This window comes from Haplochromis burtoni, unplaced genomic scaffold (assembly GCF_018398535.1).
Source record: "Haplochromis burtoni strain Fernald_Lab_line unplaced genomic scaffold, NCSU_Asbu1 Contig_1577, whole genome shotgun sequence".
Classification (NCBI taxonomy): Eukaryota; Metazoa; Chordata; class Actinopteri; order Cichliformes; family Cichlidae; genus Haplochromis; species Haplochromis burtoni.
This window is the reverse complement of record NW_024583938.1, coordinates 3,658-19,246: the sequence shown is the minus strand read 5'-3', so window position 1 is coordinate 19,246 and position 15,589 is coordinate 3,658. Positions and strand designations below refer to the sequence as shown.

The following is a 15,589-nucleotide window of genomic DNA, read 5'->3' as shown; positions in this document are numbered from 1 at the left end:
TGATGGAGTGAGTCATTATGATAACAACAGGCAAGACTGGGCAGGAATGGCGCTTCTGCAGCGATTTAACATGGAGGAGCTTTTATGTCGTCCCAGATAGGTCCAGTCGGCGGAAGGCCGAGCCCACATTTTCTCCTCATCCAACCTCCGCTCATATTTATGCATTAGGCGTCTCTGCAGTGAGCCACCGAACACTGATGTGTTTTAAGGAGGTGTCCCTAGATCTCCCTCCCATCCTCCCGCCCTCTCTGTTTCTCTCTCTCTCTCGCCTCCAGCATTCTCCGCGCTGCTGATCCGCGGGGTTTCGGTGCGCTCAAACGCGCTCGGCGTTCAGACTCCTAAGCACCCCCGATGGCCCCCCATCAGCGACACTGCACTAACCAGACGACCAGCCCCGGCTTGAAGCTCCCTTAGCGAAGGCAGGACCCCGAGAGTCCTCTCCTGGAATACCGCATTGTTTATAATTTCCAGCCACACAGAAAGAGAGAGAGACGGAGGAGATGGTGCTGATGATGCGCCCGCGATGGTGGATTTCCCTTTTGTGCGTCTGTGAATTGATGCACGTCGGTCACCAGAGCAGCCCTAACGCCGGAGATGGTAACTGATGCTATTTTGGATGATGCATGAATTGTTATTGCGCAGCCAAAGCGTTAAATCACTATCAAAAGGCCTGTGTTTATTTGTTAATCAACGCCTCGTCTGCTTCATGCTTCCTGCATTTAAAAACATGCACGTAACCCACAGCTGTTCCACTGTGTGAAAAGGAAATGAAAACCATCGACATTTTAATCATAATTGTTTGTGATCCGCGCGTTTCTATCACTGCTGATCTCCGCGCGGAGGAACGGGGCGCGTAATGAAGTCGGTGTTGTCCCCTTTCTCTCTATCTCTCTCTCTGTGCAGGAGACGCCTTGTCGAGCTTGAAGGCTCTTCGCGATGCGGGTAGGTTTGTCGGGAAGGAGGACACGGTGCCTCTCCGCCTGCTCTACAGCAGGCACAACCACAGCCAGATCACACAGGACGAGCTCAGCACCAGGATTAAAGCCAGCGCCAGCTCCGACTCCACGCAGGTACACAAGGTGCTTTCGTGTTGTGAGGGTGGAGTGTGCGATTGTGGAAAGATGCCTCTGTGTTTACAGTTGTCTATTTTATCCATTCAACCCCTCCCTACGTGTCCTCACGGTTGGGGGGATGGGGGTGGGGGGGTCATTATTTAGCAAGCAGGGATACAAAAAAAGGACGCTGACAACATTTTGACACGAGCAGGTCACACTAATTACACAGCCTGGAGGTGCTATATGGGTCATAAGCAAAAGAAGAAAAAATCCCACCGCAACCTACACCCATAAAATGCTTTAAAATACTAAGATTAGTGATAGGACCTCTGAGTTCATTTATCCCCACTCAAAATGATCGACTATATGTCACCTGGTCAAACCGGATAATTAATATTTTAGCTTGCATCTCGTCCGTCCAGCTGGGTTGTTGTCTCAGCAGCTGTCTCACCACCTCAAAAACGCTGCCTAATGTCCCACTAGGCAGCATTTTTCACCTTACACATGAAAACGAATGACCAGAAGCTTTCTTATTGAGCCTATGATCAGCAAACTTTGGCTTGTCACATGTATACCAGCGTCAGCATGTACTGCGAGCTGGGCGATCACTGTTGACTTAGTCTTAGAAGCGCTCTGGCCTGTCTTTTGGGTCATTTAGAAATAGGGTTGGGTTGTTTCTTTTGTCCACTAGAGGGCATTAAACTCTATTGTCAGCAAATAAAACGGGCGGTTCAGTATTTTGTATAATAATACTGTGATAATAACTACTTTAAGGACTCATTATTTTTTTTAAATGGAGCTGTTGTTTATTCATAGTTATGAAAAATTGATATATGTTGCTGATGTTAGCTGATCTTTTGGGTATGGCTAGGTGAATATTTTAATATTTACTCTACAGTTCTGAAAAAGGACTGGTCTCTAAAATGGCAAATTACTTAAATAAAGACATAAATATTTAAATGCCTCTGCAGATATGTATATGATTGCATATACTATGTAATATGTAATATGATTGCCTGCAGCAGCCCCTGTTTTTGGATGTTAGCACCAAGAACCAAGAAATACACTGTAGACTTACAGGTAATAAAGAGTATGGTTGGATTACACTTCGGACATGATCACCCACAAAATTATTAATGTTTGAAAATTATTCAGAGAGCTGTTATTGAAAACTACCAGCTGCGGAAAAGCCTGGAGGCATTTGGCTTTGCCTGCCTACCATGACTAGTACAGTGTGGTAATAGTGTAGCTGTGTTCACTGAGTCACTTCAGTCTGCTGGGTTCCTTTCAAGGAATGAGTCAGTTAGCATTGTACAAACATGTTAAGTGTTTTTAATTTGTATGGCTTAGGCTTGAGTAAGGCTAGCCTACTCAGGGCTCAGCGAGCGGAGAGGGCTACAGATGGCATCAGGCAGGGAGGTGTTAACCCTTTGTCTCTCTCACACCTCAGCCTGAGCTGCAGCCCATTGGGTAAACAAGCTAAGTTGAACCATCTGCCATCAGATATCATTTTAATGTTTTCCTTTTGAAGCTCATTCTAGTCTCACGGCAGGTTTGTGGCACAGGCTTGCTGTGAACTGAATTTCAGAGGTAGCGTTTCTGCAGAGCAGCACAACAGTTTTCTACGAGAGATTTTGCTCAAAATATGTCATATTTTGATCTAAACCCTCATTATTTCCTGAGTCACTCTCATTCTCTGGAGTTTACAGCCCAGGAGATGCGTTTATTTTACTCTGATATCATATTGTGCCAACTCATAGTCATAAAAGAGCTTGCGTACAGGCAGCAAGTTAAAACATCAAAGTCATAAAATGTACATTGCAAATGCAGATGATCGAGGATGGGAGGGTGAGGAGATTTGATTTGTGCTCCGAGTCTTTTAATCTCCAGAGAGCTGATGCTCGTGATGTCACTTGCGAAATGTTTGATCAGTTATTGGCTGTTTTTAGATCAACAGCCTAAAAACAAATCTGTCAGATAGTTCTGAAAATGTGCGACACACATGGAGTTATTTATAGGCTTCTCTCGCATCACCTATTTTTAAGTCGCAGACACAAACAGCACTGAATGAGCTGTGGGGAGTTCAGCAAGGTGCTCTTGTTGTTTTGGTGAAAAAACAAACACTTCCAGTGAAATCAGTCTAACTGTGTCGGTTTGCATTTCCTGCCTGCCTCTCTGCAGAGCAATGATAGGCTTACAGTCATTCTTGAACAATCACGAGTGGAAAATCAGGCTCGCCATGACTCAGAAATCAATGCGAGAGGAGTCACCAGTGGTCTCCTCATATTGGTCCTGCTAAGTCAGGATGGGATGTGCTTTCATTAACCACAATTACTGGTACCTCCTACCCTCGTGGATACAATCTGCCAGATTAGATTTCATCAAAGTGTGGAATTGCCATTTGCACATGCTCTTGCACACACCCACACAACCTCTTAACTGCTCATATATGCATTGACCGGCACAGGCACGCTCCTGCAGACAATAGAGTCTGTGATCACTGGGGACATTAGGCTATCCTTGGGTGAGCACAGGGGCACTTCCTGAAATGACAGCCTACACACACACACACACACACACACACACACACAAAGACACACAGCACACACACACACACACACACACGACACCACACACACACACACACACTTTCTCCTTTGTTGTCATGTAGTGTCCAGTCTGTAAAGCAGGTAGCCCAAGCCTCAGGGAGACGGTAAGCCATGCTTAAGGTCTCCACTGGGGCTTTACTGGACCTAAAGGAATTACTGTGGGGAGTTATTATTGACCCAGGGGGCACACCCCATACAATATGTGTCCAAGACTTGGAATGAATCAGACCCTCCTCCAGCCACATCAATCAAACAGAGTTCATGCACTTAGAGATGAAGCAGTGATCGGTGAAGAAACATTAAATGAGTCGGCGTAGTGTTAGATTTTTTTTTCTTTTTGATGGTGAACTTAATTCACTTCAATTCAATTTTATTGTTCAGCTGTATTTATATAGCATGAAATCACAGCAACATTTGTCTTAAGGTGCTTTATATTGTAAGGTAAAGACCCTTCAATAATAGAACCCCCCCAAATAAACAATTGATCCCAGTGAACAACCACTTGGTGACAGAGGGAAGGAAAAACTCAATTTTAGCAGGAAGAAACCTCCGGCAGAACCATGCACAGGGAGGTGCAGGCATTTGCTGTGACCAGTTAGGGTTATGTGTGTGTGCAGACTTGGCTTATTTCATTCCTGCAGCTAATCGGTGCTATAAACACACAATGCAGCCGTCCATCAGTGTAGATGAGACTTATCCATGTCTATGATACTGAACTTCACCATGCATGTGATAACGGGGACTTTAGAAACAGCGTGCAGCTTCTCTTCTCTGTCTTTTTTAGGTGAACCATGTGGCCCAAGCGAGCTTTCAAGTTGACGCTTTTGGTCGGAAGTTCATTTTGGATGTGGAACTGAATCAGTGAGTATTTCATTATTAAATCTGTCTGTCTTTGTTTGTCTGTGTGTCTGTGCTTCTATGTCACTGTGCCTGTCTGGGTTTCTACTGGGCGCTCCGCTCACAGTCCAAAGACAGGTTTAGGTTAATTAGCGATTCTTAATTGGGTGCGGATGTTCTCTCTTTGTTGGTCCAGTTCCAGCACATCCCTAAGTTGGAGAGGCAAAAAAACAAACAAAACTGGACACATGGATGCATCTTGTGAAAGCAAAGGTTGCCTCATTTTCCAGGAAAAGACTGTAGTGTGAGCTTGCTTGTTGAAATAACTGCTTCAGGTGTCAAACTTGTGTTTCTCAGTGCCTCTTGTTCTTGTTTAGCATGAATCCCCCCGAGTGCATGTTGCACATTAAACTAGTGATGACTTCAGTGTTAAATTGAAGTAGGTCACTGTGGTGCTGCAGTGCTGTTTATTACCTGTTTTAGGGAATGCACATAACTGTACCACAGCAGCTGCTCTGTGGATAAATGCATACAGTGTGTGTGTGTTAGCGTGTTTGGAACCGGTCAGTTGTGTGTGTGATATAGAGGTTCCATCATAATAGGAAGTGATTTACAGTAAAGGCTCGAGCACAGCCCTGTCAGACACTAATATTGATCACAGCTGTGCTGATGGAAAGTAAGCTCCTCTCTCTCTCAGCTCTTCTTCTGTTTCCACAGCTTTCACATTTTAGTGTCATCCTCTCTAAACCTTTCCCTGTTCTTGTTTTGCTTTGGCTCCAGTCTGCCACTTTTACAGTCCATGTTTGTCTCATTTATCCCAAAAGCTTGTGAACTTGGCATGTGCATACAGTGAAGCTGCCTACTCATCACAGCGGAAGTCACTCTCTTGCTGAGTAAAATGTTACATCAGAGGAATTCCCAGGTTTAGAGGATAGCCTGCAACTCCCTGAGTGACATGTTAGCCTGTTATGGGTGCATGCATACATCTACACATGTATGTTTGTACTGTTTAATGCAGACTGCTATCCTTCTCTATACAGGCAGTGTTATAAAGGTAACGAAATAAGTGAAAAGAGAAAAACGCAATAATGACACGAACAGGCAGTTTGCAGTTTGAAGGAACAACGGTGACAAACAGGAAGTAAACATGACACAGTTGGACTCATGTGCATCAAGAGTGATTTCAGCAGGAGTGGAGAGAGATACGAAAGGTGTCAGATCCTCCGGTTTAGCGCTAAAGGACTCAACATCCAGCCTTCTTATGATTAGATTAACATGGAGTACTATAAAAAAGTACGCATATGGATAAATGAATATAAAAGAGGGGTGTTTAGGAAGGTTCAGGGCCTCTAGGGCTGAGAGCAACATTGGAAGAAGGGAGTTCACATTATTAGCAGGATAAATTATTTGGATGCAGCCAGTTAGAGGTAGGCGAGTCTCCTCACCCTCACCTTCAATCAGGTTCTGCATTGCCTGTTGGGGTATGCCCCTTAGAATCTGAACCTCGGAGAGCAGATCAAGACTTCCTGTACGGAGATAACTGGCTGATCCACACAGAGAGCCGTACAGCTGTGTGCAGCTGTTCCAGATCTGTTACACCCAATAATAGTAAGAGACTGAGATCAGTACGATCGAGCATCACGCTGTCTTTTTTTATCCTTCGACAGAAATGAAATGATTTTTTAGGGAACATATTAGAATGTATTAAAAATATAAATTAACTGATAATCGGTTAATTCCTTTAATCACGTTCGGAATAAAAACATTTAACATTTCCTATTTGAATTTCCTGCTTTGTGAAGGTGAACTTTTGCAAACTCTTAGCTGCAAATGTTTTTAATTCATGATGATTTTTTATGATAACGTTATTTTAAAAAGAACAGTGAGGACACTTAATCGATAATTGATTTGTAAAAATTTTTAATTCTTGTTGACGATTAAGAATTTTATTTCAATTGAATCTTTGAGTTTTTAAGCTGTTGGTGGAACAAGAAATAAGTTGTTGCTATGCATGTTTGCATCTTTGTCCCAGTGCCAGCTGTCTTCATTCATGAAGGAAGAGCTTCAGTTTCCCTCCGTCTCACCTGAGACCTCCTCTTCCAACTCTCGTCTCCCTCCTGTCTACTGTCACTCCTCTGTGAACTGATCCCCTGCATGACAGCCACACTGATTTTGTTTACAGATAGCTTTCATCCCAGACAGAATAAACCCAGTTGATATGTGAGTGGGTGCAGGAGTGGGAGCTTTTTTAGCTGAATGAGCCAACACTGGTTTTTGGCTCCCTGTAACAAAGCCTCGTTCTCTCAGTTTGATCAATGAGTGCTGTGCATTTTTCTGTGTTTAACTGTTGCCATGAGCAATCAAGAGTGGTGGGATTTTTTTTCCCCCAGTTTTCACTGTCGACTGTGTCTCAAGTGCTACATTACATGTTATTATCATCGTTTTTCTTTCTGTGCCTGGAGTTAATGCTTTGCTGATAGACTGTGAATAATAGAGGAGCGTGGGTGTTTTGTTATAAAATCATATGCCTTATGCTTTTTAGACACATGTTGGATACTATATGTATTTTTTTTAGTCTAGTCCTCTTAATGTCAGATGGAAAAAAGCATGATTGGAGATGCCATGTGAGATGAGTTGCTCTGTAGGTCACTGTGTCGCTTTTATCTTTAGTTTAATGTCCCGACAAATTCTAGATTCATGACATTTGTGATCCTCTCCCTTGCTTTTGGTGATCCCCTGACTTTCTGCCTACATCCATCACATCACTGATAAATACCAGATGATGTTTTCACCTCAGTTTTATTACACACACAGTATACACTGATCAACCACAACAACAATAACCTTCATCTTGTTACAATACAATGTTCTTTTGGGTCACACCAACCATCTAAACATGATCAAGTGCTCACCCCACCTCATAGCAGTGATGCTCACTGATGGTAGCAGTCTCAGCCAGCACCTCTGAGAGTGCAAGATGCAGAGCAGGCTTCAAACTCTCAACATCCCAGGCGAGATGTCCATTTGTGGAATTGGCCAAAACAAAGACTTATCCACAGAGACCCCTCCTGGCAACCCTCCAGACCCAAAACGCAACCCACATCCCGGTGTTACACCCTACAGCAGACCCGTGTCCGTCCTCTGGTGGGCTGTATTTTTTTGTTTGTTTTGTTTTTAATGATAGAGACCAACACTATATAAAGTGAGCGATGTTGTTATGGCTGAGTGGTATGTTTTCAGATCTATCCTGACGTGCATTGATCGTGTTCGTAATCACGACCAGGATCCCATCGTGCACTCTGCAAAAAGGCTTGAAAATGTGTTTCGTGTCACAGAACCTGGATCTAGACATTTTGTTTAGAGAAGAAATGCCCCTCTCTTCTGTGCTCACATGAACTAAATACATAATTGTGTGTGCTTTAGTCTTTGATGCTTTCATCAGTGACATGCCGTATTGACACGAGCCACCCATCTGAACTGTGGCAGTGTATAGAGAGGAAGTCAGGAGGGGGGTTGTTGGGTCATGAGGTCTTTATACCCTTTCTCGGTCTTTGTCTTCCTCCAGTCCTGCATCTCAGCAACTGCCTGCAATTTTCCATTCATAGGACAAGAGTAAGCTGAAAATGTGAAAAGGGTTGGGGGTTGTCTCTCTTTTTTCAATCATTCTCATCTTCCAACACACACACACACAACACACACCACACACACACACACACACACACACACACACATACACAACACACAACACACACACACACACAACAACACACACACAACACACAAACAACGCTCCCCTGATTGCCACCACACCCACTCTCCACACAGCCCTACCCCTGCTACCTCTTACCCCACCCCTCCCACCTGCTCTTGCTGAATAATAGATGTCGCTATAACATTAAAAGGGGAGTGTGCACAAGGCGGCTTCTTTCGTCGTCCATCACGTGAAGAAGGGAAAACATTTAAGCGATATATGTTTACACTTCTACGCATGACCCCGACACATACACCGACTCTGTTTTAGTCCAGCAGCTACAGTATAAAGTTTGATGTTTGGTTATTTTGTGTCATTCATATTTGCTCATTTTTACGACAACTATAAATCTAACATTATTCATGTATCACAAGTTGGCAAATGTATGCAACAAAATAAACTGTTTAGAGATTAAATCCCACCCCCCCAATAAGTTTATTTATTGATGAATAAGTTGGCAGAATTAAAATATGACACTATGTTAGCATGTTAGTGTGTGTGTCTGACGCATCATGGAAAATGTGGTCCGGGAAACAAACCTGCAGTACTGCAGTTTCTCCACTAAGGTGGTTTTCAGCACATTAGCAGATGTATATGTGTGTGTCTGTGGAAACATTTTGCCAGCAAGGGGGTTACACACCTGCAAGAAAAGTCTTATTACACAGTGTTGCAGGTATGGAGGTGAAAAAATAAAATCAGGGGTGGGTAATTGATTTTCCCAGGGGTCTACATGAGGCCCTGGGACTGTTGTGGAGGGCCACACCAAGAAGCTGAACTCAGTTCTGCTTGATATTAGTTTGATCACTTTATAAACTTGTTGGTGACGCTCTCCACAACAGTACCAGTTTCTCATATGGCCCCTTTGGGAAAATGAATTGCCCACCCTCAGGATTGTTTTTACTAACTTTAAGCACTCGGGTTAGGCAAAATCTGGTTCTGGCTTTGGAAATGTAAAGAAAAACAATATGCAGATGGAGAAGATGTAATTTGGAAATGATAAACCTACTTATGCAGCGCTTTTCTACTCTATCTGAGTGCTGCTTCAGACGGCGTATCTTATTCCGCCGTTTACACAAATTCAAACAAGCACTTTTTTAATGTTTAAGTGCTTTCTACGTAACATTCAGATGCATTTACACTCATGAACGCATCAGGAGCAATCTGGGCTTCAGTATCTTGCCCAAGGAAGCATTTGGGCAGCCAGGGATCAAATGGGGAGGGTTGCGTCAGGATCAACCAGAATGAGATTTCCCAACTAGATCGATCAGGGGCCAGCAGGGTGCAGGTGGAAATTGTTGTAGTGTTGGCTGAAGATAAAGGAAGAGAAAAGTGTGGATGGAGTTTCAGGATGAAAGTGCACAGGTGAGAGAAGTGACTCATAGATGTAGCGAAGGAGGACATGCAGAGGGTTGCAGTGACAGAGGAGGGAATAGGGATGCGGTGAAGTGGAGATGGATGATCTGCTGTAGTGACCCATAAAGCGATGGTATTCCTAATGAAGAAGATTATGAATAAACCAGCAGTATATGATGACATTATGACTGCATAAATAAATATAAAGTCATCTTCCTACCTGATTGTGTTCTAAAATTGTAGACACTTCCCATCATGTTTTTCTGATATCAAACATTATAATTACTGTATCGTCAACAAATCTGCAGAGCTGTCACAACATAGTGTATGACTACCAGCAGCCAATACCAGCCTGGCTGTGCTAGTGTGTATGGTTACTGTGTGTTTATGTTTGTGTGACAAAAATAGAGAAAAGCTGAAGACACTGAACATATCTGAATCATTTAGTATTCGTGCAGCATGCAGAATATGTACGTATGAAAATATGTGAGTGCAGACAGGAGAGGAGAGCTTCGTACATCCAGCTGGGACTGGAGTGTTTCGTAACCTCGCCTGTGTTATGAAATAAGCGGCTGCAGCAGCTTCAAGAGCCGAGGGCTTCTCCTGCTCTTTGTTGACACTGACAGACACTCAGTTTTGTTATTTCTACAACTGTGTCAAGTCTTCTTTTTCTGCATTCAGACAAATTCTTTATGCTAATGCGAGAGGTCAATTACAGGCAGTGCTAAATGCATTATTCATCTGTGTGAAGGCAGTGTGCACCACGGAGGGCAGTGTTGGTGGGGAGGGGGCGGGCTGGAGGCAACAGTGCTCCAGTATAACCACAGAGTCCTTCCAGATAAATGTGTTAGGCAGGGAGCTAACCAAACATCCCATGGTTCAGTGGTTTGATGAATGAGTGACTACACGTTGGTGCATCTGTACATCAGCAGGATTGTGTGTGTGAAGAGCAATAAGACATGAACTCATAAAAGCTGCAGAGTCTTTGTGTGTATCGTCTCGCTGGGTCTCAGGTGCAGAAGAGGCACGTAAAGTGCGGTCTTAATGAGAGATAACTAAAAAGGATTGAAAGGAGTGGTGCTCAGACAGAATGAGAGAGGATCAATACTTAAAAAGGGGAAAATTAGGAAGAATAATACAAAGAGAGAAAGGTACATGACGTGCTTTCACCCACTTTTGTTGGTGATTTTAAATTGAATACTAAATTTGATATTTAAACTTAAGCAGAATGATTTATTAATGTTTGCAACAATTTACTGTTATTTATGGAAATTTTAATGCCAAATAAAGGATGTTTTTTTCACGTTTTTGCACTTGATATTGAAATAAACTCACTGCGCCTGTGTTTAGACAACAGCACAATGTTTGTACACACACCTATGAGCGCTATTTGGGGATTGCGCCCACATACCTCTGGCCCCAGGTGTCTTCTGTGCCGATGTGAGGGAGATTATTAGCCAATAAACCTGAACAAACCAGTTTGCTATCTTTTATTTTTTGCAAATAAATTTAATCAAGGCTTGACAAATGTGTTGAATGCTGTTTCTTTCACACATTTTTGCAAATCTGTTTTTGCAAATAATTCCAATCATGCATTCTTGCATCCTTTTGTTGTGATGATAAGAGGTTTGATCATAAGTTACAGGTGTCAGCACTTGTGCCTTTGTAGTATGTGCTGAATCTCTGTTGTACTTTGGCGCGGTCTGTCCTGTGAAAGAGATTTGGGACTTTGCCGTGATATTAGATGCAAAGTGATTTATATTGTAAGTTAAAAACCCAGCAGTAATACAGAGAGAACCCCAACGATCAGATGACTCCCTATAAGCAAGGACTTGGCAACAGATGCAAGGACAGAAGGCATACTGGAAGAGAGCCAGAGATTACTAACTAATGATTAAATATAGTCGCAGTGAGTGATGTTGAGTGATGAAGAAACACTCAGTGCGTCATGGGAAGCCCCCAGCAGCCTGCGCCTATTCCAGCATAACTAAGGGAGAATTCAGGATCACCTGATCCAACCCAAACTATATGCTTTATCAAAAAGGAAAGTTTCAACCCTGATCTTATAATTAGAGAGCGTGTCTATCTCCTGAATCCAAACTGGGAGCTTGAAAGCTGAAGGCTTTGCCTCCAATTCTACTTTTAATAACCCTTGAAACCACAAGTAAGCCTACAGTCTGGGAACAAAATGCTTTATTGGGGAAATATGATGCTGTGAAGTCAGATAAAATGGGGCCTGATTATTCAAGACCTTGTATATGAGGAGATAAATAGTAATAATAATAATGCATAAATAACTGTGATCCTTCAGTTTGATTTTTTAAGAAAAGAAGAAAAGGTCCCAGTGAAGTAAATCCGATGAGCAGGGTAAGTGGTGAGCTAAGGTCTGCGCATGTTTTAGGAGCTTGTTGAAATCACAGGGACAGAGTAAGTGCTCATAATGAGACAACCACAGCTTTCTAAAAATAACCACAGCTCTGAAGGTGGTCTAGATTTATCTGAGAAGATCCTCTTGAAGGGGAGCTCAGCCAAGTTCAAACAAGCTAACTTTAAAAAATTATATCTCATACATTTCTTTACAACTCTTTTGCAAATGTTTTTAATATATATTTTTAGCTTGGAGAAGAAAGGAAAACTGAGAGCAAGATCAGAGGGAAGATGCACAGTAAACTGCCTCGATATATGTGCCACCTACTCCACCCAGTGAGCTAAACTGGTGGTCAAGAATAAAATACCAAAGCTAACAAAACGAAATGATTATCCCGTGCAAAAGTTTGTTTTAAGTCATTAACAGAGAGATGGCAGGTTGTTGTTGTTAAAACACAAAATATTTTGTATAAGTGACGTTGGTTGCCGAGTAGCCTGCTGGAGTTACTGTAAGGTATAATAGTTACATTATGCTAGCTTAAGCTAACACAACATTAGCTTAGCTGATTGAGCAAAGCTGATTTCACCACAGCTGTGTCAAACAAAATGGTAAAGTATATTTCAGGATAACCCTAGAACGATATTGTTTTGAATGCTGTGTGATTTTGAGTTTAAATTCACACACCTTAAATTCTTTAGGCGCTGTCTTTTTTGTGTGTCACTGAATTGAAAGTATTTCCTCCCTTGTCTGAAAACCATGATAGCATCAGTAAGAAAGTCCTGCCTTTGTTATTGATGTGTTGGAGCAGGGCTGTGTTGGCAGGTGCATGTTCTTTGCCGTCTTCTTCATGTTGTTTTCTTTGTTAGATAGAGTAGGTAGATAGTCTTGTTTTCATCATTTTGACATAGAAAGATCCTGGAAGGCATCATAAGTATCTGTTCTGGTAACATCGCTAGTGCAAATGTCCCCCTCCCCCCCTCCTCGTGACCTGGAAGTCCAGAATGTCCACGATGGAGACAAAACTAATTAAAACTCTCCTCCAATGTTATTAATGGTTCAAAACTCCACCGGGTATAACTGAGGTAGAATTTTCCAAACTTATTATTGATTTAACTTTTTAACTGAGTGGCAAAACATGGCAAGGTAGTTACTCCTGGGCCTCAGTCACTCAGAGTAGCTGTAAATGAACAAAACATGAAGTTTTTACCTTTTTTCCATACTAAAGAGAGATATTTTCCTAAAATGTTGTTCTTTGTATTGATGATTCAGCTGGAAGATTTGCCCATCTAAGTTTTGGCAGCATTTTAAAATGCCAGTTATCTAACAGTGTCGGATTTTTCTTCTAGAACTCTAAACTTTTAAAATATCTCCTTCCTACTTATGCTGGAGAAGCTCAGTGGGAGTAGCTGGTGGGTCTCAGAGAATTTTTGTTTTACCCGACAATGATCTCTTGTTCACTCAGAGAACAAATAAGTGCATCAAAGTGCCATTGAGACTTTGCGTGACTTTCAGTGGATTTTGTGGCATTTGCCACTTGATCCCTAAAATGTGAGTAGGCATCGAGTAGCTTGGGAATTATTGCTCTGTGTCTCTGTGCTGTGCATGTGCCTGCATGTATGCAATTATTGCTCATCCTTACATCTTCATATTTGTATAATTTAATGATCTCTCATGTCCCGTTCCAGAATAGTCTATCATCCAGCCACAAATCAGATCTCTCCATCCCGATGTTGCTACAACCAGCTTTTCTCCTTTTCCACCTCCATCCTGGTTTCCCCTTTTCTATTCCCGGGCTCTGTAATTTATTACAGAGAGGCGTGATCAGATTTACGGCAAAGTTAATGAGAAAAACACTGAGAGGGGTGTGTGTGTGTGTGAGAGAGAGAGAGACAAAGAAAGAAGCAAAGGGAGTTTGGAAAGAGGTAAAAGGACAGAGGGAGGTATGAGGGTGTCCTTCATGCACCCTTGAGTTTGTGGGTGGGTTGAGTAAGTGCAGGAGATGGGGAGAGATACGGAGAGCACGCATGATAGAGGTAGGTACTTGAAAGGAGTTTCATAAAAAAAAACCCTCCTCTCCTCTCCTCTCGCCTCAGGCAGAGCTCCTCACTGTGATCCTTGTCAAACCTCTCTCTCTCTCTCTCTCTCTCTCTCTCTCTCTCTCTTTCTCTCTCTCTCTCTCTCTCTCTCTCTTCTCTCTCTCTCTCACATGCAAGCACTTAAGCTCATAGCTTTAGCTATCACATTGGGGATTATGTTTGTGTGTGTGTGTATGTGTGTATGAGCTAATATAGTGCTCACAGGTAGTATATTACAGATTGTGTTTGCTAAGAGGCTCATTGGCACATCCAGGACTGTGTATTTACAGTCTGTTCTGGCTATGAGGCGGCGAGCATCTGTGCTTGGAGGTGAGCGGGATTAATGTAGGAGAACAAATAGCATCGGGGATGTACATAACAGTAATGCGTGCTGCGGCCGAGGAAGGTGAGGCAGTTTGGAAGTCCTTCAGAGCTTCTGTGCAAATTTGTGAGAAGAGTGAGGAAGATTGAGTCTTTGGAAAGCAATACTTGTTTTCTCTGTTGTGCTTTAAAGCAGTGGTTTTGGTTGCTGTAATAAATTCTTCTATTCAGGGTGGACATTTGGATGTTTTTCTCATACAAAGTCAGCGTGAGTGGTAGCTGGAAACATCTGCAGTCCTTGTATTGAAGGTTTACTTGGTTCTGAGTCAGTTTGACTTATGCAGTTATTTTTCGTTTAGTATAAAAAGAGTAAATGTCAGCTCCATTCATCATTAGGGTTCATGCTTTTGGGAAGATGAATGGCTGTAATATCACAGCATATCACAGTAAGGCGTCCGGTAATTGTTGGAATTTATCAGTCTGGACTGAATTGGCAGGCCGATTGACCAGCTGACGCTATCGTGTCTATGCTAAGCTGCCATTTAAAGGACAGGGCTTGTGTTGCAGATACCCAAGCATCCTCTTGGTTTATCATCCTTTCTCCCCATATTCACATTATTTATCCCCCAGCCTGCCTCTCCCACCCTTTCATTCCCCCTCTCCTATGCTGGGCCATCTCACTCAGTGTGGAGGATTAGTGAAGACAAAGAGAGCTCCTGGAGCCGGCTCTTGTTGAAGACAGAAACAGGAGGTAGACTGTTGTTCTCCCAGCAGGAAAAGATACTAATACCTCACCAAAGACTATTGTCTCAGATAGCTTACCCATTTTATTCTTTCACGCTGAAGTGCGGTTTACTGTCAGGAGATGAACTGCTTAACAAAATTTACCAGCCTACAAAATCCGATGTGTAGATGGAGACCAACATTACCACCAAATGCAGACAGAAATGCAAACACATAAAATCACAGGGTGTATTAAATTGATACACATTTTTGGGGGGATATACCTTAGTAGTTATTACTACTCAGTCCCAAGTGTGCAGGTCTCCAAAGTCTCTTTGTCTCCATTATCCTCTCTCTACATGACATGGTGTTCACTAGCCATCCACGTGCTGTCACAGATAGAGCTTTGCATGTTCTCCTTAGTTCCTGCAAAATCCCCAGTCTCTGCATAATTCAGGAGTCAGCTCTGGTTGTCCTGTATGTTGCGTGCTATAGAC

The 15,589-nt window shown here is 42.6% G+C and overlaps 1 protein-coding gene across 1 annotated transcript; it reads left to right on the top strand.

The window, feature by feature from the left end:
- The first annotated feature begins 241 nt into the window (after positions 1-241).
- LOC121813353 (disintegrin and metalloproteinase domain-containing protein 22-like) lies at positions 242-8,199 on the top strand. Its single transcript, XM_042217079.1, has 3 exons — positions 242-597; positions 904-1,070; positions 4,449-8,199. The coding sequence occupies exons 1-3, from the start codon at positions 501-503 to the stop codon at positions 4,527-4,529; spliced, it is 345 nt and encodes a 114-aa protein (XP_042073013.1). The 5' UTR covers positions 242-500; the 3' UTR covers positions 4,530-8,199.
- Positions 8,200-15,589: the final 7,390 nt, after the last annotated feature.

Bases quoted from the DNA above. Each gene is read 5' to 3' on its own strand.
- LOC121813353 (XM_042217079.1), top strand. From the start codon at position 501: ATGGTGCTGATGATGCGCCCGCGATGGTGGATTTCCCTTTTGTGCGTC. The intron at 598-903 runs GTAACTGATGCT...CTCTCTGTGCAG, and splicing joins CAGCCCTAACGCCGGAGATG to GAGACGCCTTGTCGAGCTTG. The intron at 1,071-4,448 runs GTACACAAGGTG...TGTCTTTTTTAG, and splicing joins CCAGCTCCGACTCCACGCAG to GTGAACCATGTGGCCCAAGC.